Genomic DNA, 24,722 nt, shown 5'->3' with positions numbered 1-24,722 from the left:
TCACTGAGAATGCCGCCTATCCATCACTAGAGATCAGCGGTGCCATCACTGAGAATGTATCCTATCCATCACTAGAGATCAGCAGTGACATCACTGAGAATGCCGCCTATCCATCACTAGAGATCAGAGGTGACATCACTGAGAATGCCACCTATCCATCACTAGAGATCAGAGGTGACATCACTGAGAATGCCGCCTATCCATCACTAGAGATCAGCAGTGACATCACTGAGAATGCCGCCTATCCATCACTAGAGATCAGCAGTGACATCACTGAGAATGTCTCCTATCCATCACTAGAGATCAGCAGTGACATCACTGAGAATGCCACCTATCACTAGAGATCAGAGGTGACATCACTGAGAATGTCTCTTATCCATCACTAGAGATCAGAGGTGACATCACTGAGAATGTCTCTTATCCATCACTAGAGATCAGCGGTGCCATCACTGAGAATGCCGCCTATCCATCACTAGAGATCAGAGGTGACATCACTGAGAATGTCTCCTATCCATCACTAGAGATCAGTGGTGACATCACTGAGAATGCCACCTATCCATCACTTGAGATCAGCAGTGACATCACTGAGAATGCCGCCTATCCATCACTAGAGATCAGAGGTGACATCACTGAGAATGCCGCCTATCCATCACCAGAGATCAGCAATGACATCACTGAGAATGTCTCCTATCCATCACTAGAGATCAGCAGTGACATCACTGAGAATGCCGCCTATCCATCACTAGAGATCAGCGGTGCCATCACTGAGAATGTATCCTATCCATCACTAGAGATCAGCAGTGACATCACTGAGAATGCCGCCTATCCATCACTAGAGATCAGAGGTGACATCACTGAGAATGCCACCTATCCATCACTAGAGATCAGAGGTGACATCACTGAGAATGCCACCTATTCATCACTAGAGATCAGCAGTGACATCACTGAGAATGCCACCTATCCATCACTAGAGATTAGCAGTGACATCACTGAGAATGCCGCCTATCCATCACTAGAGATCAGCAGTGACATCACTGAGAATGCCGCCTATCCATCACTAGAGATCAGCAGTGACATCACTGAGAATGTCTCCTATCCATCACTAGAGATCAGCAGTGACATCACTGAGAATGCCACCTATCACTAGAGATCAGAGGTGACATCACTGAGAATGTCTCTTATCCATCACTAGAGATCAGAGGTGACATCACTGAGAATGTCTCTTATCCATCACTAGAGATCAGCGGTGCCATCACTGAGAATGCCGCCTATCCATCACTAGAGATCAGAGGTGACATCACTGAGAATGTCTCCTATCCATCACTAGAGATCAGCAGTGACATCACTGAGAATGCCACCTATCCATCACTAGAGATCAGCGGTGACATCACTGAGAATGTCTCCTATCCATCACTAGAGATCAACAGTGACATCACTGAGAATGCCACCTATCCATCACTAGAGATCAGAGGTGACATCACTGAGAATGTCTCTTATCCATCACTAGAGATCAGCGGTGCCATCACTGAGAATGCCGCCTATCCATCACTAGAGATCAGAGGTGACATCACTGAGAATGTCTCCTATCCATCACTAGAGATCAGCAGTGACATCACTGAGAATGCCACCTATCCATCACTAGAGATCAGCGGTGCCATCACTGAGAATGCCGCCTATCCATCACTAGAGATCAGAGGTGACATCACTGAGAATGTCTCCTATCCATCACTAGAGATCAGCAGTGCCATCACTGAGAATACCGCCTATCCATCACTAGAGATCAGCGGTGACATCACTGAGAATGCCGCCTATCCATCACTAGAGATCAGAGGTGACATCACTGAGAATGCCTCCTATCCATCACTAGAGATCAGAGGTGACATCACTGAGAATGCCGCCTATCCATCACTAGAGATCAGAGGTGACATCACTGAGAATGCCCCCTATCCATCACTAGAGATCAGAGGTGACATCACTGAGAATGCCGCCTATCCATCACTAGAGATCAGAGGTGACATCACTGAGAATGTCTCCTATCCATCACTAGAGATCAGCAGTGACATCACTGAGAATGACTCCTATCCATCACTAGAGATCAGCAGTGACATCACTGAGAATGACTCCTATCCATCACTAGAGATCAGCAGTGACATCACTGAGAATGCCGCCTATCCATCACTAGAGATCAGCAGTGACATCACTGAGAATGCCCCTATCCATCACTAGAGATCAGAGGTGACATCACAGAGAATGCCACCTATCCATCACTAGAGATCAGCGGTGACATCACTGAGAATGCCGCCTATCTTTCAGTATCTCCCCACCATTACAGGCCTCAGAGTTGAGTTACATAGATAATGTAGGAAACTTCCTGATTTTCTGCTTCTTGCTAGATGCTCTCTCTCCTTTTTTATTACTGTTCCTTAATCCTTGGGACTCGAGAAGCTGTTGAGAAGGTCGTTGTCGCCAAAGATTAGATGGCTTTTTTAAGCAATCCTGAAGACTTGGAAGAAGTGATTTCAGTCTCAAATCTTTTGATACAAGAACAGGTTTAATTTAGTCGCTCCAAGAACCTCTTGATAAGGGCGAGTGTTGTAGATTGTGCGGCAGAATAAGCCGGACACACATAATAGCGTGAAGACAGGAACAAATAAATTAAGTCGTCCTATGATGATCACAATTGCTGCTCGAGGACATGAAGTAAAGGCTTAAAGTGGCAGACTTGCATGTGTATGCCTCAAATTCACTGAGATCTGCGAGTCTGGTGATTATCACAAAGGGCAGAAGAGCCATAGACTGGCAGGAGCCCCACAGAGACAGAAGCAGAAATACAATTCTCTCAGGTTTAGTACCATGCATTCATGTTATCAGATATTTTCTTGGTATTCTGAGACTGACAATAGTACAAGGCTGCACTGACTGCTAGGATCCCATGATTGCTACTCACAATAATCATGCGACACACGTGTCCTCTGCACAGCTCCGAGTAGGAGGAATAGTGGATATAAACCACCCAGCTGCCCACGAAGATGCCAAGCCATGCCAAGAAGAGATATTTCACCTTGATACCAGGAAGGCGACTCTAGGATAAAAAAACCAAGAGGACAGTTACAAGGCGAGTATACATCACACAAGAGCGGGAAGAAAAAAAGGCTTTAGTTTCATGAACAGAATTCTATGCCAGGCACGGTAAGACGACTGGGGGTTGCGGTGCCAGCTCATAGTCAGCATCTCGCTGTGCAGGAGATAGCGCTCAATATTTGCTTAGACTTCAGCGTCTCAAGGTCATCACTTCTCATTGAGCCATGTACCTGCGTCAGCTGCAAGTCGCGATGGATACACGGATTTCGAGCCATAATTTCACTTTTTCTTAAATACACACTTTACCAGTCTCTATGTGTCAGCTATAGACAACTTGTTGAAAGCGAGATGTATCCCACAAGGAAAGCTCCTGCCGACATGGGGAATGAAGGCACACAATAGCCATCTGTCAGGTCTGTAAAATGTTTCTCATCAGAGGTGCCCACGGCCAAGAGCCCACAACCCTCCTGGGCTTAACGAGCAAGAAGACATTATGTTTCACCAACACGGCAACGTACTCGGCATGTTCAGAGATAGCAAATGCCTGATACAACAAAACTACTGTCACTTGGGGTGCACTCAGAGTAAGGGATAATGGCTCTGACACTTGGGGTACGGGATAATGATGCTCGGGGTACGGGATAATGGCTCTGACACTTGGGGTACGGGATAATGATGCTCGGGGGTACAGGATAATGGCTCTGACACTTGGGGTACAGGATAATGACGCTGACACTCGGAGTAAGAGATAATGGCTCTGACACTTGGGGTACGGGATAATTAAGCTCGGGGTACGGGATAACAGGGCTGACACTTGGGGTACAGTATAATGATGCTCGAGGTATGGAATAACGATGCTGACACTTGGGCTATGGGATAACGGCGCTGAGACTTGGGGTATGAGATTATGACGCTGACACTTGGGGTACGGGATAACGGTGCTGACGTTTGGGGTATGGGATTATGACGCTGACACTTGGGGTACAGGATTATGATGCTGACACTTGGGGTACGGAATTATGACGCTGACACTTGGGGGACGGGATAACGGTGCCGACACTTGGGGTACGGGATTATCGCGCTAACACTTGGGGTATGGGATTATGATGCTGACACTTGGGGTATGGGATAATGGCGCTGACTCTTGGGGTACAGGACAGTGGCCCTTGTACGTTCATTTCCACACTTCAGAGTTAAGCTTATCACTAAGAACGTAGAATTGTTATCAGATCTCCCTCAGGTTCTGCTAACAGGTTTAATGCAGAGCAAGGCAGGCACACAAATCCTATTTGTTGCTCATATTAAGAGGCAAATTTGGGCCTCAGGCACCTGAAACGTTCCCTTATTTTTTATCAGGCTGGGAGGACGCCATCTGGATCTTTCCACTCTTGATGTATTAGCTATCACTTAGCTGTAGAAATCTGGTATAATGCTCCTCATGCTGAGCAGAGAGTAGGTGAAGTGTACCAGCCATTAGGGCTCTATCACACGTCCTGATATTTCCGATACTGGAAAAACCAGTACCGGAAATATCAGTGTCTGTGTGTGTAATACTTGTGGCATACACGTGGCAACTGTGTGCCGCATCAGGATTACATGTACCAGTGCCTGAGAAGCAGTGGTACTGTTAGCTCTATTCCCCGGCGCTGGGTGCTGAAGACAGCTCTCATCAGTTCATCCCCGTGCGCTGCAGGGGAAAACGTTGAGAGCTGTATTCAACTGATAATAGTGAGAGCGGGTGGCGGCTGATGGGAGTGTTCATCAGCCGCACACTTTGCTATAAATAAACATTTTTAAAAATGACATGTGGTTCCCCTGTATTTTTGATAACCAGTCAGGCAAAACTGACAGCTGAGGGCTGCAACCCTCAGCTTTGTGCTTTAGCAAGGCTAGTTGTCAAGAATAGAGGGGTTCCTACGCCGTATTTTTAATTATTTAAATAATTTTTAAAAAACGGCATGGGTTCCCCCAATTTTTGACAAACAGCCAAGCTAAAGCAGACAGCTGCGAGCGAACCCCACTGGTCACCTCCACAGGGCAAGTGGGAAGAGGCAAGCAAAGCGACATCTATTAGATGTGCCTTCTCTGGGCAGCTGCGGGCTGCTATTTTTAGGCTTGGAAGGGGGGGGCAATATCTATAGCCCCTTACCAGCCTGAGAAAACCAGCCCGCAGTTGTCTGCTTTAGCTTGGCTGGTTGTCCAAAAATGGGGGGGACTTGACTTTTTAAAATTATTTAAATAATTAAAAAAATACGGCGTGGGGACCCCTCTTGTCTTGATAACCAGCCTTGCTAACGCTGACAGCTGAGGGTTGCAGCCCGCAAGTGTCAATTTTGCCTGACTGGTTATCAAAAACACAGAGGAACCTCATATTTTTTTAAAATATTTATTTATAGCGCAGGTGGCGGACGATGGATACACTCATCAGCCGCCACCTACTCTCGCTATGATCAGCTGAATACAACTCAACATTAATAGAAAAGATAACCCCGGCACACTCGTTTGAATTACGAGAAAACAATGCACATAGCTGCTCTTAATTTTTATTTGAAGCGGACCAAAAATGAAAAATACAGACAAAATTATCCAACGTTTCGGCTCACAGGCCTTTATCAAGGAATTATCTGTAATGATAAACAAATCTTTCAAAACCATGCAAATATTCTTATGCACTCAAAAAAATAAAATGATAAAAAAATAATAAAAGGTCCATATAGTACATTCAAGTATCAAAATCAATTACACATTATAACATAAAAATTGTCAAAATACAATGTAATATTGTGAAACATTTCCACAAGAGAAGGTGTACATATACAAATATATTTTTTTCTCCACCCCAATATATAAGTATCTCATAAGACAAGATTAATGCAAATTGTATTCAATACCTGTAAATAGATAGAAGACAAACGGGTCCTAAATGCTGACTGGATCAACGTTCAATAGTGACCCATAAGAGTCACCTACTATGAAGCAAAAAGACATAGAGAAAGTAGAGAAAGTATATATACCTGTGCCACAAAGAAAGGACAAAACGATCCAAGATTGTAACATACCTATTCCATAAGTGCGTATCTCAAACGTCAGGAGAAAGTGCGGTAGCGTGGTGCGCTGTGGACGTCCTGTGCCAACACCGTCCCTTAAATACACACACAAACAAAATACTTCCGGGTGGAGAGCGGCGTTACCCGCTGTGTACTGCGCACGCGCCACCAAGACGTCCATCACCAGACGAAAAAGAGACCGGGCAGAAGAGGGCAGTGGAGAGCGGCGTTACCCGCAATGTACTGCGCACGCGCCACCAAGCCGTCCATCACCAGACGGAAAAGAGGGCAGTGTGGCCTGTTATAAACTGCGCACGCGCCGCCCACAGACAGCATGAGCAGCCAAAAGGAATGAATCCTCCCAGAAGTGCAGTGACGTGATGAACAGTGTTGGAACCTTTTGCACCAAAACGCTGTGACCGGATACTATTATTAGGTTATCTGAAAGATAAAAATAGATGTATATAAAATAGAATAACAATCTTTGATAAAAGACTAATTAGTATATAGAGTTTACCAAACAAAGAAATAGAAGGATAAGAAATAAGCCAAAATACAAAAAACAAAAAATACCTGCACCTACAAAAAAATATATAAAAAATCCCTATTATTAGATTTTAAATTTATAAATGTTAATAAATGTTAATACATACTAATACAGAGAGAAGAGGGACAATATTAACCTGAAAAATAATCAATGATAAGAGACCTCATATTCTCTATTTAGACCTAATGGTGCTAATGTTTGAAGTGTATAAATCCAAAAGGATTCACGCTCCTTCAATCTCTTTAACCTATCGCCACCCCTTCTTGACATTTGAACTTGGTCAATAACCTGGTACCTCAACTGGGCAACAGAGTGGCCGCATGATAAGAAATGAGACGGAATGGGTAATAAAGTACGTCCGCACCTGATAGTAGACTTATGCTGTGAAATGCGGTCCCGGACATGCTGGGTAGTTTCCCCAACATATCCGAGACCGCACGGGCACTTAATGAGATAGACTACATATGATGAATCACACGTGAAATATCCCTTAATGGGATAGTGTCGTCCTGTCCTAGGGTGAGTAAAAGAATTCCCTTTAACAACATTAGAGCACTGCAAACACCCCAAACACAGAAAGGTCCCGTTGCGGGGTGTGGTCAATGTCCTTTGAATGGGTTCCTTCCTACTCGAACCTATATCAGCCCTTACCAGGAAATTTTTTATATTATTAGGACGTCTGTAGCACATTATAGGTTGCATAGAAAATTCTGAAACATTAGGATATGATTCCCCAAGCAAATTCCAATGCTTCAAAATGCATTGATTAATCAAATGATTGAATGGATGGAATGTGCTTACAAATGCTAATCTGCGGGAAGGCATACACGCTATGATTGATTTTTTATCTAAAAATACGACCTTTTCAGGAGATCAGATTGAATTCTGTAGGGATTTACTTTCACTTATTCTGACCAAAAAATTTTTTCTATTTGAGGATCAATTTTTCAGACAGAAGAGGGGGACAGCCATGGGGTCCAATGTTGCACCCCCTTATGCCAACATCTTTATGGCACATTTTGAAGATTCATTTGTCTATAATTATCATTTATTTACATCTTTTGGAATATATTGGAAAAGATATATTGATGACTTTTTTTAATTTGGACAGGTAATGAGGAAACTCTTTTTCAATTTTTTGATTATTTAAATGGGTGTATTACAGGTTTATCTTTTTCTCTTCACCATGATTGTCACTCCATTAATTTTCTGGATACTTTGATCATAATAGGGTCCGATGGCTCCATTGATACTGATTTATATGTTAAGTCTACCGATAGGAACAGCCTGTTGCACTTTGATAGTTGTCACCCTAAACATATTAAACAAGCATTACCTAGGTCACAATTTGTTAGAATTGAAAGGATAGTCTCGGATCCGTCGGTCCGGAATATGAGACTAAAGGAAACTGAGGAACGTTTCCGGAATAGAGGTTATCCCAATTCTGTACTCAAACGTGGGCGTGGACAAACCCAATCTAGGGAGAAAGGACGCAGATTAGCATTTGTAAGCACATTCCATCCATTCAATCATTTGATTAATCAATGCATTTTGAAGCATTGGAATTTGCTTGGGGAATCATATCCTAATGTTTCAGAATTTTCTATGCAACCTATAATGTGCTACAGACGTCCTAATAATATAAAAAATTTCCTGGTAAGGGCCGATATAGGTTCGAGTAGGAAGGAACCCATTCAAAGGACATTGACCACACCCCGCAACGGGACCTTTCCGTGTTTGGGGTGTTTGCAGTGCTCTAATGTTGTTAAAGGGAATTCTTTTACTCACCCTAGGACAGGACGACACTATCCCATTAAGGGATATTTCACGTGTGATTCATCATATGTAGTCTATCTCATTAAGTGCCCGTGCGGTCTCGGATATGTTGGGGAAACTACCCAGCATGTCTGGGACCGCATTTCACAGCATAAGTCTACTATCAGGTGCGGACGTACTTTATTACCCATTCCGTCTCATTTCTTATCATGTGGCCACTCTGTTGCCCAGTTGAGGTACCAGGTTATTGACCAAGTTCAAATGTCAAGAAGGGGTGGCGATAGGTTAAAGAGATTGAAGGAGCGTGAATCCTTTTGGATTTATACACTTCAAACATTAGCACCATTAGGTCTAAATAGAGAATATGAGGTCTCTTATCATTGATTATTTTTCAGGTTAATATTGTCCCTCTTCTCTCTGTATTAGTATGTATTAACATTTATTAACATTTATAAATTTAAAATCTAATAATAGGGATTTTTTATATATTTTTTTGTAGGTGCAGGTATTTTTTGTTTTTTGTATTTTGGCTTATTTCTTATCCTTCTATTTCTTTGTTTGGTAAACTCTATATACTAATTAGTCTTTTATCAAAGATTGTTATTCTATTTTATATACATCTATTTTTATCTTTCAGATAACCTAATAATAGTATCCGGTCACAGCGTTTTGGTGCAAAAGGTTCCAACACTGTTCATCACGTCACTGCACTTCTGGGAGGATTCATTCCTTTTGGCTGCTCATGCTGTCTGTGGGCGGCGCGTGCGCAGTTTATAACAGGCCACACTGCCCTCTTTTCCGTCTGGTGATGGACGGCTTGGTGGCGCGTGCGCAGTACATTGCGGGTAACGCCGCTCTCCACTGCCCTCTTCTGCCCGGTCTCTTTTTCGTCTGGTGATGGACGTCTTGGTGGCGCGTGCGCAGTACACAGCGGGTAACGCCGCTCTCCACCCGGAAGTATTTTGTTTGTGTGTGTATTTAAGGGACGGTGTTAGCACAGGACGTCCACAGCGCACCACGCTACCGCACTTTCTCCTGACGTTTGAGATATGCACTTATGGAATAGGTATGTTACAATCTTGGATCGTTTTGTCCTTTCTTTATGGCACAGGTATATATACTTTCTCTACTTTCTCTATGTCTTTTTGCTTCATAGTAGGTGACTCTTATGGGTCACTATTGAACGTTGATCCAGTCAGCATTTAGGACCCGTTTGTCTTCTATCTATTTACAGGTATTGAATACAATTTGCATTAATCTTGTCTTATGAGATACTTATATATTGGGGTGGAGAAAAAAATATATTTGTATATGTACACCTTCTCTTGTGGAAATGTTTCACAATATTACATTGTATTTTGACAATTTTTATGTTATAATGTGTAATTGATTTTGATACTTGAATGTACTATATGGACCTTTTATTATTTTTTTTATCATTTTATTTTTTTGAGTGCATAAGAATATTTGCATGGTTTTGAAAGATTTGTTTATCATTACAGATAATTCCTTGATAAAGGCCTGCGAGCCGAAACGTTGGATAATTTTGTCTGTATTTTTCATTTTTGGTCCGCTTCAAATAAAAATTAAGAGCAGCTATGTGCATTGTTTTCTCGTAATTCAAACGAGTGTGCCGGGGTTATCTTTTCTATTAGTATTTTCCTTACCCCTGAGCACCCACTTTATTGTGGAGAGCACCCCATTACCTATACTACAACTCAACATTGTCCCCTTCTATAGCTGATCGCAGCGTGAGCAGGGGACAGTGATGTAAGCTGTGTTTAGCACCTGGCGCAAGGGAACAGCCCAAAAAGTACAGCTGATTCCCAGCAGCCGTTACGTGTCACACTGAAGACACATACATGTCATCTGTGTGTCATCAGTGTGCACGAGTGTTGGTTCGTTTTGTAGACCGTGCTGCTGTTAAAAAAACGGACGTCAGTGTGTTTTGCCCACAGACACACAGTCCATGGAAACACATTGACAAGTTCACAGATCTACGAGTTTAAGTGTCTCCGGTACGTGTGAAAATTGTAACCACAAGTACCAGATACACTGACGTGTGAAAGAGGCCTTAGACAGCACATCACATATCCTTCTGTGGAAAGTACCAGCAATGAACCCAAATAAAGGCTTTACTTCTATATTTATTGTATACAGAGGATCCATAGGTTTGTATACAGGCTGGGCTGGTGACATGATGCTACATATTCCCCCCACAGAGGAGCCACATACAAGTGCTTCTCACAAAATTAGAATATCATCAAAAAGTTAATTTATTTCAGTTCTTCAATACAAAAAGTGAAACTCATATATTACATAGAGAGTCATTACAAACAGACTGATCTATTTCAAGTGTTTATTTCTGTTAATGTTGATGATTAAGGTTTACAGTCAGTGAAAACCCAAACGTCATTATCTCAGTAAATTATAATAATTTACAAACACCTGCAAAAGCTTCCTAAGCCTTTACAAAGGTCCCTTAGTCTGTTTCAGAAGGATCCACAATCATGGGGAAGACTGCTGACTTGACAGATGTCCAGAAGGCAGTCATTGACACACTCAACAAGGAGAGTAAGCCACAAAAGGTCATTGCTAAAGAAGCTGGCTGTTCACAGAGTACTGTATCCAAGCATATTAATGAAAAAGTTGAGCAGAAGGAAAAAGTGTGGTAGAAAAGGTGCACAAGGAACCGGGATAACCGCAGTCTTGGAAGGATTGTTAAGAAAAGGCCATACAAGAATTGGTGGGAGATTCACAAGGAGTGGACTGCTGCTGGAGTCATTTCTTCAAGAGCCACCACACACAGATGTATCCAGGACATGGGCTACAAGTGTCGCATTCCTTGTGTCAAGCCCCTCATGACCAATAGACAATGCCAGAAGCGTCTTATCTGGTCCAAGGAGAAACAAAACTGGACTGTTGCTCAGTGGTCCAAGGTGTTATTTTCAGATGAAAGTAAATTTTTCATTTCATTTGGAAATCAAGGTCCCAGAGTCTGGAGGAAGAGTGGAGAGGCCACAATCCAAGCTGCTTGAGGTCTGGTGTGAAGTTTCCACAATCAGTGATGGTTTGGGGAGCCATGTCATCTGCTGGTGTAGGTCCACTGTGTTTTATCAAGATTAAAGTCAGCGCAGCCGTCTACCAGGAAATTTTAGAGCACTTCATGCTTTCCTCTGCCAACAAGCTTTATGGAGATGGAAATGTCAGTCTCCAGCAGGACTTGGTGCCTGTCCACACTGCCAAAAGTACCAATACCTGGTTTACAAACAACAGTATCACTGTGCTTGATTGACCAGCAAACTCGCCTGACCTTTACCCCATAGAGAATCTATGGAGTATTGTCAAGAGGAAGAGGAGACACCAGACCCAACAATGCAGACGAGCTGAAGGCTGCTATCAAAGCAACCTGGGCTTCCATAACACCTCAGCAGTGCCACAGGCTGATCGATCTCCATGCCACGCCGCATTGATGCAGTAATTGATGCAAAAGGAGCCCCGACCAAATTTTGAGTGCATTTACTGATCATACATTTCAGTAGGCCAACATTTTGTATTGTGTTATAAAGTATTCTAATTTACTGAGATAATGACTTTTGGGTTATCATTGGCTGTAAGCCATAATCATCAACATTAACAGAAATAAACACGTGAAATAGATCACTCTGTGTGTAATAACTCTATATAATATATGAGATTCACTTTTTAAGAACTGAAATAAATTACCTTTTTGATGATATTCTAATTTACGAGAAGCACCTGTACATTAATAGCTATAGAGATCCTTACTACACTGCTACATAATATCCACTAGCGAAAAAAAAGAAACATAATGTTCTGGTTTGTTGTTGGGTATTCAGACCACCAGCATCCGCGTCTTGGATGAATCTCTCATCAGCTGCAGAATTTTATCTGAACCTGGGAGGCATTAAAAGTGGTTGAAAAATTAAGAGACGGGAGGTTAAAACGTATATTTATCGCAGTGCTCAAGGCGGCCTCTTCAGTTTCCATGGTAACTTCCAGCACTGGAGATTAAAAGAAACAAATTAATGCCGTAAAGATAAATATGCGGGAATGATCGGAGCTACGACGGTGACGCAATGCCGGAATGTATTTAGATATCAACGTATTATCCGGGGAAAGTGTAAACGACATGGTAATTCACCGGGACGCAGGATCCAGGACGGCAGAACGGCAGCCAGTATCAGAGGCTTATACATAGAGACCATGACACAGTGAACATGGGGCTAAAAGAGTCATAAAAAAGGCACTCAGAAATACAAACCGTTTACAAAGTTATCGGAGTTTAGCCAGCAGTGTAAAGAATGGAGGATTTCTGTGTGCCATTTGCTATGCAGTTCAATATGATCAGTTGCTTAAAAAGTTATTCCTAATGTAACAAGCTATCCCTTATTGGATACAATAATAGCTGCTAATCACTGAGGTCTGACTGCTGGCCCCCAGTGATCAGGGCTCAGCAGCTCGGTCTCGAGTGCAGCAGAGACGTGCGCATACTCCACCTCCATTCCACTCAAGATGGTGGCCGCTTCCTGGAATCGCTGAGTGACCCAGTAGCTACACACCCCACAATCTCCTCTCACCAATCAGTTCATCATCCCCTACCCTACTCATTGTGTTAATAATAATGGAATGGAACCTAAATACCATCTGGTGCTGTTATCAGCCATAGTGATCATGGGGGACAGATAGGTTTCAACACATCCTGTTAAAGGTAATTTGTCTATACTATCAACCCTCCTAGGTGGTCTAAATGGGCATGCAGGTCATAGAAAGTTCAATAAAATGACACCTTGATATCTGCGATTTGATGTCTTATTCCAGAGAAATCCACATTTTTGCTACAGTGGTGTGAAAAAGTGTTTGCCCCTTCCTGATTTGCTATTCTTTTGCATGTTTGTCACAATTAAATGTTTCAGATCACCAAACAAATGTAAATATTAGACAAAGATAACAAAAGTAATCAGAAAATGCAGCTTTTAAATTAAGGTTTTTATTAATAAGGGAAACAAATCCAAACCTACAGGGTCCGGTGTGAAAAAGTGATTGCCTCCCGGCTTAAAACATAAATTAACTGTGATTTATCACATCTTTGGGGAGCCGAGTTCAAATTTTCAAGCCACACCTGCTCCAAATCAGGAAATCACTTAAATAGGACCTGCCTGACAAAGAGAAGTAGACCAAAAGATCCCCAAAAGCTAGACATCATGCCGCAATCCAAAGAAATTCTGTAATAAATGAGAAACAAAGTAATTGAAATCTCTCAGTCTGGAAAAGGTTATAAAGCCATTTCTCCAGCGAACCACAGTGAAAAAGTGATTGCCCCCAAAGCTAATAACTTGTTCGGCCACCCTTAACAGCAACAACTGCAATCAAGCGTTTGCAATAACTGACAATGAGTCTTTTACAACCTGGAGGAACTCATCTTTGCAGCATTGTTGTAATTCAGCCACATTATCTAACAATAAACAGCAAGTGCTAGTAAAAAGATGATAACAAAACAGGGTATTTAGTTGATACAGTTATCAGATCGTGTAGCAGTATGTGGAGAAACACCCAAACACAACAAATACACTAAGGGTGTGTGCACACGCTGCAGATTCTGCTGCGGATCGGCTGTGGATTTGGCCCTGCGGATCCGCAGCAGTTTCTGCTGTGTTGTACGGTACAATTATAACCTATGAAAAACAAAAACCGCTGTGCACATGCTGCAGATTTGCTGCGGGTTCAAATCCGCAGCATGTCAATTCTTTGTGCGGATTCCGCAGCTGTTTCACACCTTCACCATTGTAGAGGTATCAAACCGCAGGCTAATCCGCAGGTAAACCGCAGGTCTTTTGACCTGCGTATTTACCTGCGGATTTTGCAAAATCCACGTGGAAAAAAACCGAAGACCAATCTGCATTGTGTGCACATAGCCTCAGGATCGCCTGACCATAGGGTCCCTAGGCTTGGGCACTTATGTTATTAACTTAATTAACATAACATGATTAGTCTCCATTATCCATACGTCAAAATTAATCTGTCAATCACTTTCACACAAAACACAAGCGCAAACTCCGGTTCCAGCCTTTCTTGAAGTAGCCTAAAGATTAAACATCAGTCTTTAAGATTATTAAAGTTAAGTTATGGAAAAATGAATTGGTCCGAGCTGCTCTCTCTGCAGGATCCCCGACCAAGTGCTGAACTTTATGTGACTGGGGTCCTGTAGAAATTATGGTCAGTGCAGAAATTGGGCCCTGGAGTTCCTCGCCACCCTTTACTTGGATCCGGCAATGACTTTGGCACATAGGATTGCAGCACCCAATCACTCTTCTCAGCGGTTTACCACTTCTCTGAATGCGGCCAACATTTAGGCTGAGTTCACATGTGGCGTTTTTTTCGCGTTTCCGCGGCTTTTTTAACCGCGCGATTTTGCCGCGAAAACGCGAAAAATAAGCATCCCATGCATTCCTATGGGATTCCGCAATGCTGTGCTAATGCTGCGGTTTTTACTGCGGCGGAATCGCTTCGCGGTAAAAACCGCAGCATGCTCATTAGTTTGCGGAATCGCGGCGATCCCGCACCCATAGGAATGCATTGTTCCGCTTACTTCCCGCATGTGGCTGTGCACACCATACGGAAAGTAAGTAGAACATTTGCGGATGGTACCCACGGTCCGGAGGAGAGGAGACTGTCCTCCGGGCTTTGGGTACCATATCCCTGTAAAAAATAGAATTTAAAAATCAAAAATATTGTTATTCTCACCCTCCGACGTCCCGCGCAGTCTTCCCGCCTCTCTCCACGCTCCCGTTCCCAGTAGTCCTTTGCGAAAATGCCCGCGATGACGTCCGTTCTCGCGGGATTGCGAAGTCTCGCGTTCATTCGCGCGACATCATCGCGAATTACCGCGAGACATCGCGATCCCGCGGGAACGGACGTCATCGCGGGCATTTTCGCAAAGGACTACTGGGAACGGATGCGCGGGACGTCGGAGGGTAAGAATAACACCATTTTTTTTTTTTTTTACATTTTATCTTTTACTACTGATGCTGCATAGGCGGCCTCAGTAGTAAAAAGTTGGTCACACTTGTCAAACACTATGTTTGACGAGTGTGACCAATCTGTCAATCAGTTCTCCCAGCGATGCTACAGATCGCTTGGAGAACGCTAGCATTTTGCAAGCTAAATACGCTTGCAAAATGCTAGTTTTTCCGCGGGAAAATCGCGGGAATTTAAAATGCGTTTTTCCCGCGGACTGGAATTCCGGAATTCTCGCGGTAATTTCCGCGAGAGTTCCGGTACGTGTGCACATAGCCTTAAGGAGGTTTCTATCCCAGGTGTCATGGCTACATCCAAGGACACATAGAAATATTGTTTATGTGTTTCTTTCATGTACAGTATTTTTCAAACTATAAGAAACACCGGACCATAAGACGCACCTAGGTTCTAAAGGAGGAAATTAGGGAAAAAAAAATTAGAAGCACAAAATGTGGTCAATTCTGTAGTTAATATCCCCTATCCTGGTCTATAAGGTCCCCTCATCCCCATTCTGATACACATACCCCCTTCATCCCCACCTTGGTATGCATGGCCCCCTCATCCCTATCCTTGTGTGCATGGCCCCCTCATCCCCATCCTGGTATGCATGGCCCCCTCATCCCCATCCTTGTGTGCATGGCCCCCTCATCCCCATCCTAGTATGCATGCCTCCTCATCTCCATCCTGGTATGCACGGCCCCCCTCATCCCCATCCTGGTATGCATGGATCCCTCATCCCTATCCTGGTATGCATGGATCCCTCATCCCTATCCTGGTATGCATGGCCCCCTCATCCCCATCCTGGTGTGCATGACCTCTTCATCCCTATCCTGGTGTGCAGGGCTCCCATCTCTATCCTGGTATGCAGGGCCCCCATCTCGTCCTAGCATGCATGGCCCCATCCCTATCCTGGTATGCAGGGCCCCCATCTTGTCGTAGTATGCATGGCCTACATCCTTATCCTGTTATGCAGGGTAATGTTTGGTTGTTTTTTTTTTAATGTTTTCTGATGGGGCCATGCATACCAGGATGGGGATGGGGGCCAATCATAAGGATGGGGCCATGCATACCAGGACCGGGGTTGGGGGCCAATCACATACCAAGATGCTATTAAAGAGAAATGAATATTCATTGCCCTCCATGCCCATGGGCGTGGAATGCAGTGAATATTCATTTCTCTTTAGCAGCGGGCACAGGAGTTAGCTGCAGCCGTCGGCTCCTGCCTCTGTGACCTGCTGCTCTGCCGATGCTACTCCTCCACCTCCCCATTACAACCAGAGCCGGTACACATCTGGACTATAAGACGCACCCCGAATTTTCCTCCACATTTTGAGGAAAAAAGTGCGCCTTATAGTTAGAAAAATACGGTATATTTAGAAAAGAAACTCCATCCTATGATAGAGTATCTTCATGAATTCAATAAAGATGACTACAGGTATGTATGTCTCTACTGCTGTAGTCCGAGAAATGGAAAGGTTCAAAATAGAGACAGGTGCACTGGGTCAATGGTAAAGGGTTTCCTGCTTTGGACAATCCCTACGGGTGCACCCCTTGACAATTAAACATTTTCAGGCTGTTGTACGATCAGTTCTAATCAGGGGGCAGACCAGGCAGTAAGAAGATCTAACTACAAATAAAGTGAAGACGTCCGCAGAGGGAGATTTTTTTAAATAACCAGAAACAAACTAAGATGAGGCTGTCCTTCTTATACACTAATGGGTTTTGCTCTGTATGATTAAGGATCTTTCCTTGTGATTGTAACAGATGGATCGGTTTGACAGAAAAAGTCGCTTTCTTCCCTGCAGGATTCGTTCTCTAGCTGCTGCTATTTTCACATTGAGTCATGCAAACATGTCCAAAATACAGTAAGCAGGACAAAGCAGTAGATCCAAAATTGGCCAGACCATGGAAAGAGATCTTGTGTGATGTTCCCAGTATATCAAAATGAGAAAAATGGTTGCACTCAATTGCATTAAGACATGTCAATATGAAATACATGAAGTGTGAATAGCATAATGGCTTTTGAAATTTAGAAAAAACACATGAGAAGCTTAGCACAAAATTTGGACAAAGAATGTCAGCCCATTCACCAACGTCAAGGTGATCTCATGATCGAATGGGTCCCTGATCTAACTGCTTAGTGTGAACACTTACCTCTGGCTAATAACTTGGTAAAGCCTATACTTAGAAGATAGGAACCAAATGTGATTGGATGCAATTAAAATCATAGCTTGGTGAAGGGTGGGGTGCTCAGTCAGAAAGCCAGCATTAGGGACCCATTCGATTATGAGATTACCTTGACGTTGGTGAATGGGCTCACATTTTTTGGCCAAATTTTGTGCTAAGTATCTCGTGTTCTTTCTAAATTTCCAAAGCCATTATGCTATTCACACTTCATATATTTCATATTGCCATGTCTTAATGCAATTGAGTGCAACCATTTCCTTATTTTGATATGTAAGCTGTTTTTTAGTATGCACCTATTCAGACTAGTTCTTGATGTACCGTCAGTTCCCGGTATATGGTTGATCTTGTGGGGTGTTAATGGTATACACTAGGCCTTGTGGCATGTTGTTGAGGAATGCCAGGTCTAGTGGGGTTTTCCCAGTATGCGCTAGGGCTTGTGGGTGTTCCTTGTATACATCGGTTCTTGTGGCATGTTCTGGTATATGGCGGGTTTTGTGAGATTTTCTCAGTGAATGCTGGATCTTGTGGGGTGTTCCTGGGATATGCCAGGTCTTGGGGCATGTTTCTGGTATATGCCAGGTCTTGTGGGATGTTACCTGTATACTGTAGGTTTTGAGGGGTGCTCCCGGTATACACTGGTTCTTGTGGCATTTTCTGGGTATATGGCAGGTTTTGTGAGATGTTTCCGGTGAATACCAAGTCTAGCGCAGTGTTCCTGGGATATGCCAGGTCTTGGGGCATTTTTTTGGTGTTCGCCAGGTCTTGAGGAGAGTTTCTGGGATATGTCAGGTCTTGGAGCATGTTTCTGGTATACGACGGGTCTTGTTGGATGTTCTGTGTATGCGCCAGAACTTGTGGGATGTTCCGTGTACATGTCGAGTCTTGTGGGATGTTCCCGGGTATACGCTGGGTCTTGTGGGTGTTCCCGGAATACGCTGGGTCTTGTGGAGTGTTCCGGAGTGTCACAATATTAGACAGATGGATTTCATGTTAAGGCTGAATATAAACCATGGAAACCTCAGGCTCACTTCAACCATGCCATTTTCTGTTTTAATGTTAAAATTATTCTCCTGTTTTTCATGATTATAAAATATCACATATAAATTAAAAGCCTCCATTTCTTGTTTGCACACGCCGCTCTGGAGCTGTTCAGCACACAGACTACAATTCATTGAGTCACGCACTGTGATTACATGTCATTTTACCAGCAATTTCTTCCTTTCGAGACACAACGTGAAATTACGTGTCCTGTGGTTTCCTCTTCCATCGGAGCTACCTCATTGCCTCTCCGTACTGCAGCAAGTGGGAGGGAAGAGGGTATCCCTGAGTGATGTTTTCCTGAGGTCCTAAAACCCCTGCAGACTGATCCCCAGACCCTTTCCTCCTTATTAGTGCACCCAGTGTGCCCCGCAGCTCCCAGGACATCATTATCACTGCTATTTCAGCTTTTTTCTTAGAGATCCCTTCATCATTTTGATCACAGCTCCTCTCATGCTGTGGAAGCAAAGCTTCAGGTGGGCTACATGGCTCCACAAACCCCTGCTGCTTGACTGCATATATATTTTTGGCCAGCAACACATAAAAGATGAGAGGCTGGTTTCCTCTTAAGGGCCTGTCACACTAAGCGATATCGCTAGCAATATCGCTATAACGTCACTGTTTTTTGTGATGCAGCAGCGATATTGCTAGCGATATCGCTATGTGTGCTACTTACCTCCGACCGCTCCTCCGCTGGTTATCACTGATCACGTGAGAACGTCCTGGACCGTTTCTCGTCGTCAGCTTCCTGCTGGGCTTCCTGTTGTGACGACGAGCGACGCGTGGACGCGGGCGGAAGGACGTCAGGATCGCCTCGTCTGACAGGTAAAGGTACTGTCACACTTAGCGATGTACCAGCGATCCCGACCAGCGATATGACGCGGTCAGGATCGCTGGTACATCGCTAAGTGGTCGCTAGTGAGCTGCCACACAGGCAGATCTCACCAGCGACATCGCAGGGGTCGGGGGTCGCTACTTACCTGTCAGACGAGGCGGTCCTGATGTCCTCCCGCCCGCGTCCACGCGTCGCTCGTCGTCATAGCAAGAAACCCAGAACGACGCTGACAACAAGAAACGGTCCAGGACGTTCTCGCGTGATCAGCGATAACCAGCGGGGGAGCTATAATGATAGCGATATCGCTTAGGCTGAGTTCACACGTGGCGTTTTTTTCGCGTTTCCGCGGCGGTTTTAACCGTGCGATTTTGCCGCGAAAACGCGAAAAATAAGCATCCCATGCATTCCTATGGGATTCCGCAATGCTGTGCTAATGCTGCGGTTTTTACCGCGGCGGAATCGTTTCGCGGTAAAAACCGCAGCATGCTCATTAATTTGCGGAATCGCGGCGATCCCGCACCCATAGGAATGCATTGTTCCGCTTACTTCCCGCATGTGGCTGTGCACACCATGCGGAAAGTAAGCAGAACAATTGCGGATGGTACCCACGGTCCGGAGGAGAGGAGACTGTCCTCCGGGCTTTGGGTACCATATCCCTGTAAAAAATAGAATTTAAAATAAAAAATATTGTTATTCTTACCTTCCGGCGTCCCGTGCAGGCTTCCCGCCTCTCTCCACGCTCCCGGTCCCAGTAAGCCTTTGCGAAAATGCCCGCGATGACGTCCGTTCTCGCGGGATCGCGAAGTCTCGCGGTCATTCGCGCGACGTCATCGCGAATTACCGCGAGACATCGCGATCCCGCGAGAACGGACGTCATCGCGGGCATTTTCGCAAAGGATTACTGGGAACGGATGCGTGGGACGCCGGAAGGTGAGAATAACACTATTTTTTATTTTTTTTTTTACATTCTATCTTTTACTACTGATGCCGCATAGGCAGCCTCAGTAGTAAAAAGTTGGTCACACTTGTCAAACACTGTTTGACGAGTGTGACCAACCTGTCAATCAGTTCTCCAAGCGATGCTACAGATCGCTTGGAGACCGCTAGCATTCTGCAAGTTAATTCCGCTTGCAAAATGCTAGTTTTTCCGCGGGAAAATCGCGGGAATTTAAAATGCGATTTTCCTGCGGAATGGAATTCCGGAATTCTCGCGGTAATTTCCACGAGAGTTCCGGTACGTGTGCACTTAGCCTTAGTGTGACAGGCCCTTAAGTAGCGACCCCCGACCCCTGCGATGTTGCTGGTGAGATCTGCCTGTGTGGCAGCTCACTAGCGACCACTTAGCGATGTACCAGCGATCATGACCGCGTCATATCGCTGGTCGGGATCGCTGGTACATTGCTAAGTGTGACAGTACCTTTATCCTGTGGTTTGAAGCTGGATTCAAAATGCGTGGAGATTCTCACCGAGTCTTATGCAATGTGATTGTCTGCACCTTCTATTTTCTAGCTGGTGGGCAAAGTACAAGGGTAACACGCTCTCCACAGTACCATACTTGGTCCTACTAATTGTATACATGTGCAAAATCATACCTGAGAGCCACATATTTACAAGAAGGTCAATTAAAGGGCCTTTAGGCTAATGAAGGATTTTTCCTGCAGGTGACATGTGCTCACCTGCTCTTCTACAAACGCGCTTTTAGGTTCGATAAAAGGCTTTCCTTGCTTAGAAGACAAGGATTATTTGAGAGTGACACATTCTATCTTGAGAAATTGCCGTGTAAGGCTGTGTGCACACGCTGCGGATTTTGCTGCGGTTCCGCAGCGGTTTTGGCCGCTGCGGACCCGCAGCGGTTTCTGCTGCGGTGTACAGTACAATGATTCCCTATGGGAATCAAAAAACGCAATGCAGACGGTGCGGAATTTTCCGCGCGGATTATCTGCGGTTTTCAATCCGCAGAAAGAATTGACATGTCAATTCTTTCTGCGGATTCTGCTGCGGTTTGCCATCTCCTCCATTTGAGGAGATGATAAACCGCAGGGCAAAACCGCAGAGCAATCCGCAGGTAAAACCGCAGGTCTTTTAACCTGCGGTTTCACCTGCGGATTTTACAAAATCTGCGTGGATGAATCCGCACCTAATCCGCAGCGTGTGCACACAGCCTAAAGCTTTAATCAAAGAAGAAGCAGCGCTGACTTGTTGTCCATTCAGTAGACAGACTCATCACTAAATTCTTGATTTCCTACTTTAGCCATTGTATTTTCAAAGATCTGGAGTTGCATTTGTCAATTCCATTGTGAAGCCCCAGTATTGCACTTCTGCAGGCCAGGCATGCCTGAAAAACCTAAACTTTTACATATGGATTAAATCTATGACATGTTTGTATTTAGAAGATAAATGGCAGCCATGAATTTGAAGGTTCCATAGGTTTCCAACATAGTAACATAGTTATTAAGGTGGAAGGAAGACTTTAAGTCCATCCAGTTCAACCCATATCCTATCCTAACTTGCCCTAACATGTTGATCCAGAGGAAGGCAAAAAAAACCCCATATGGCAAACAGTAAGCTTCACATTGGGGAAAAAAATTCCTTCCCGACTCCACATACGGCAATCAGACTAGCTCCCTGGATCAACGCAATATTAAGGAAACTAGTGTATATACCCTGTAATATTATACTTTTCAAGAAAGGCATCCAGTCCCTTCTTAAATTTTAGTAGGGAATCGCTCATTACAACATCATATGGCAGAGAGTTCCATAGTCTCACTGCTCGTACAGTAAAGAATCCGCGTCTGTGATTATGCTTAAACCTTCTTTCCTCCAGACATAGAGGATGCCCCCTTGTCCCCGTCACAGGTCTAAGAGTAAAAAGATCATTAGAAAGGTCTCTGTACTGTCCCCGAATATATTTATACATTGTAATAAGATCACCCCTAAGCCTCCGATTCTCCAAACTAAATAACCTGTCTTGGTATTGCAGACCCCCTAGTTCCCTAATAACCTCTTCTCTGCACCCGCTTCAGTTCACCATGTTTTAAATGACGAATTTTCAGTTGATGATCACGGCCCCTCGTTTGATCTTTAGTATCGTGTATCCCCCACCCCATCCCGCTGATATCAGTCCGGGAAGTTCCTCACGGCTAATTAGTCTTGATAATATCTTTATCTTGCGTGTCTTCCTGGCAACCACAGAGTGAACAGACTTTGTGTGAGAGGACACCCAGCATTCTCTACACCCCCTGCGGATCTGCGCTTCCTATAGCACAGCGCTGGTGCAGGCATAACTGTAACAAGAAAAGGAAGATGAAAAAGAATCCATACATACAGCATATACAGAGCGTGGCACAAATCACACCAAGAACACAGACACTCTAGGGGGAAAAGAACTGCATTTCACCTACAGAATATGTATCAAAATGAAACGTGTCCTATTTTGCTGTATCAGAATTATATTTTGTTTTTGTACTTCTTTTTAAATTAAAAACATCTTAAAATGTATCTGCTTATTCTTAGGGCAATTTTATAGTTGATGTGTAGAAAAAAAAAATACACATTACGTTACTCATCCTGTACTGATCCTGAGTTACCTCTTGTATAATACTTCAGAGCTGCACTCACTATTGTGCTGGTGCAGAATACCAGAATTTCCGCATCTTCATGGAACTAAAGAAACTTCTGAACTGTTTCCTGTACATACATTACATTACTTACCCTGCACCGAACCTAAGTTACATCCTGTATTATACTCCAGAGCTGTGCTCACTATTCTGCTGGTGCAGTCACTGTGTACATACATTACATTACTGATCCTGAGTTACATCCTGTATCTCTTTTATTATAAAATATCAAAAACAACACAACATTCCAGAAAAGAAAACACATAAACCAAAATACACACATTAATCATACACTTAGGACATACAGAAGCTTGTGCAAAACCGCAACTTGTTATAGTCCCCAAGCTTTCCAGCTTAGGGGACCCCCAGCAGGAACTTTCCAACAGAAAACTTTTCCCATAAAATAATGAAAACAGTTTTTAATCTTTCACCCCCATTCACTCTCTTTCACTCCCCATTCACACTTCCACCCATACCTATATACAGGAAAACAAAAATAATATTCTTGGCCCATGCTGCCTTAAATAAACCTAGCCAATTCTTTTTTGGCAAAATTACCTACACCAGCTTAACACCTCTATACATATACATATACATATATATATATATATATATATATATATATATATATATATATATGTATTTAATTTTTTTTTCAAATTATTTTTTATTATTTATTTATTTTTTATTATTTTTTCCCACCACCCACACCACAGGTCCATAAATGTCCATCGCCTTATCACGTCTAGGCCTGATGAGCACGAAAGTTTATGCCCACAAGCAAAACCCTCACCCATTTGCCCCCGATGTGCTCAAAATGGTTCATTTTCCATAATTTCCATGGTCCATGGTATATCCATTCGCCACTTTCCCCTTGTTTTAGGGTCCTTCAACTTTTTTTTCCGCTCTCACCCCCCCATTCACCCCCCTCCCAACCTCACTACGCCCCCCATGCACCTCTGACTACGAAAAGAATAACACATACTACAATACATATACTACAATACATATTACAATACAATATCACAATGCAATGTCATTACATCATTTGCTTTACCGAATATTACCACACCACAAACCTTTACTTACAGGCCCAAGTTCAGTGCCTGCAAGCCCAATATCCATTATTTCTCTATCTCAAAACAAAAATCTAGGTGTGCCATGCAGTAGCCCACCACCAGGAAAAAGGAGTTCTAGAGGCCCCATCCCTCACTAACACATTCACCCTGTCCCTCAACAACTAAGACTGTCCCTACTTCTGTCCCTAAAGAAACTGTCCCTATCTGTCCTTACCTGCCCCTACTCTACCTACCTTATCATAACTAACTCTCTATCTGTCCCTCAGTGCCTGTCCCTTCCTGTCCCTATCTGCCCCTACTTCTGTCCCTCACCACCCACACCACCTTATGCTGTCCCTACCCACATTCACACAAAATCTAGCTCTCCCTAGAGTGCGTTTTTAAAAGGAAAGGCCCCTCCAAAGCCAAGAGGCCCTCCTCACACCCAACCTTTCGAACTCCAAAGAACGCACCTTCACCAGGTCACCCACGATGTTA

At 43.8% G+C, this 24,722-nt stretch overlaps 1 protein-coding gene across 4 annotated transcripts in view; it reads right to left on the bottom strand.

Annotated features, from left to right (window-relative positions):
• DIPK1B (divergent protein kinase domain 1B) overlaps positions 1–24,722 on the bottom strand; it is a 175,397-nt gene that overhangs the window by 94,538 nt on the left and 56,137 nt on the right. For 3 of the 4 annotated variants that reach the window (XM_073559453.1, XM_073559452.1, XM_073559454.1), the window contains exon 2: positions 2,948–3,082. The exons of the other annotated variant lie outside the window; for it this stretch is intronic. In XM_073559453.1, the coding sequence (XP_073415554.1) occupies positions 2,948–3,082 (135 nt within the window). The remainder of the gene's footprint in view (positions 1–2,947; positions 3,083–24,722) is intronic. 4 annotated transcript variants of the gene reach the window in all.

This window comes from Dendrobates tinctorius, unplaced genomic scaffold (assembly GCF_039654945.1).
Source record: "Dendrobates tinctorius isolate UK_male_01 unplaced genomic scaffold, ASM3965494v1 ptg000013l, whole genome shotgun sequence".
Taxonomy (NCBI): Eukaryota; Metazoa; Chordata; class Amphibia; order Anura; family Dendrobatidae; genus Dendrobates; species Dendrobates tinctorius.
The sequence above is the reverse complement of the archived record's forward strand: the minus strand, read 5'-3'. Positions and strand labels throughout refer to the sequence as shown.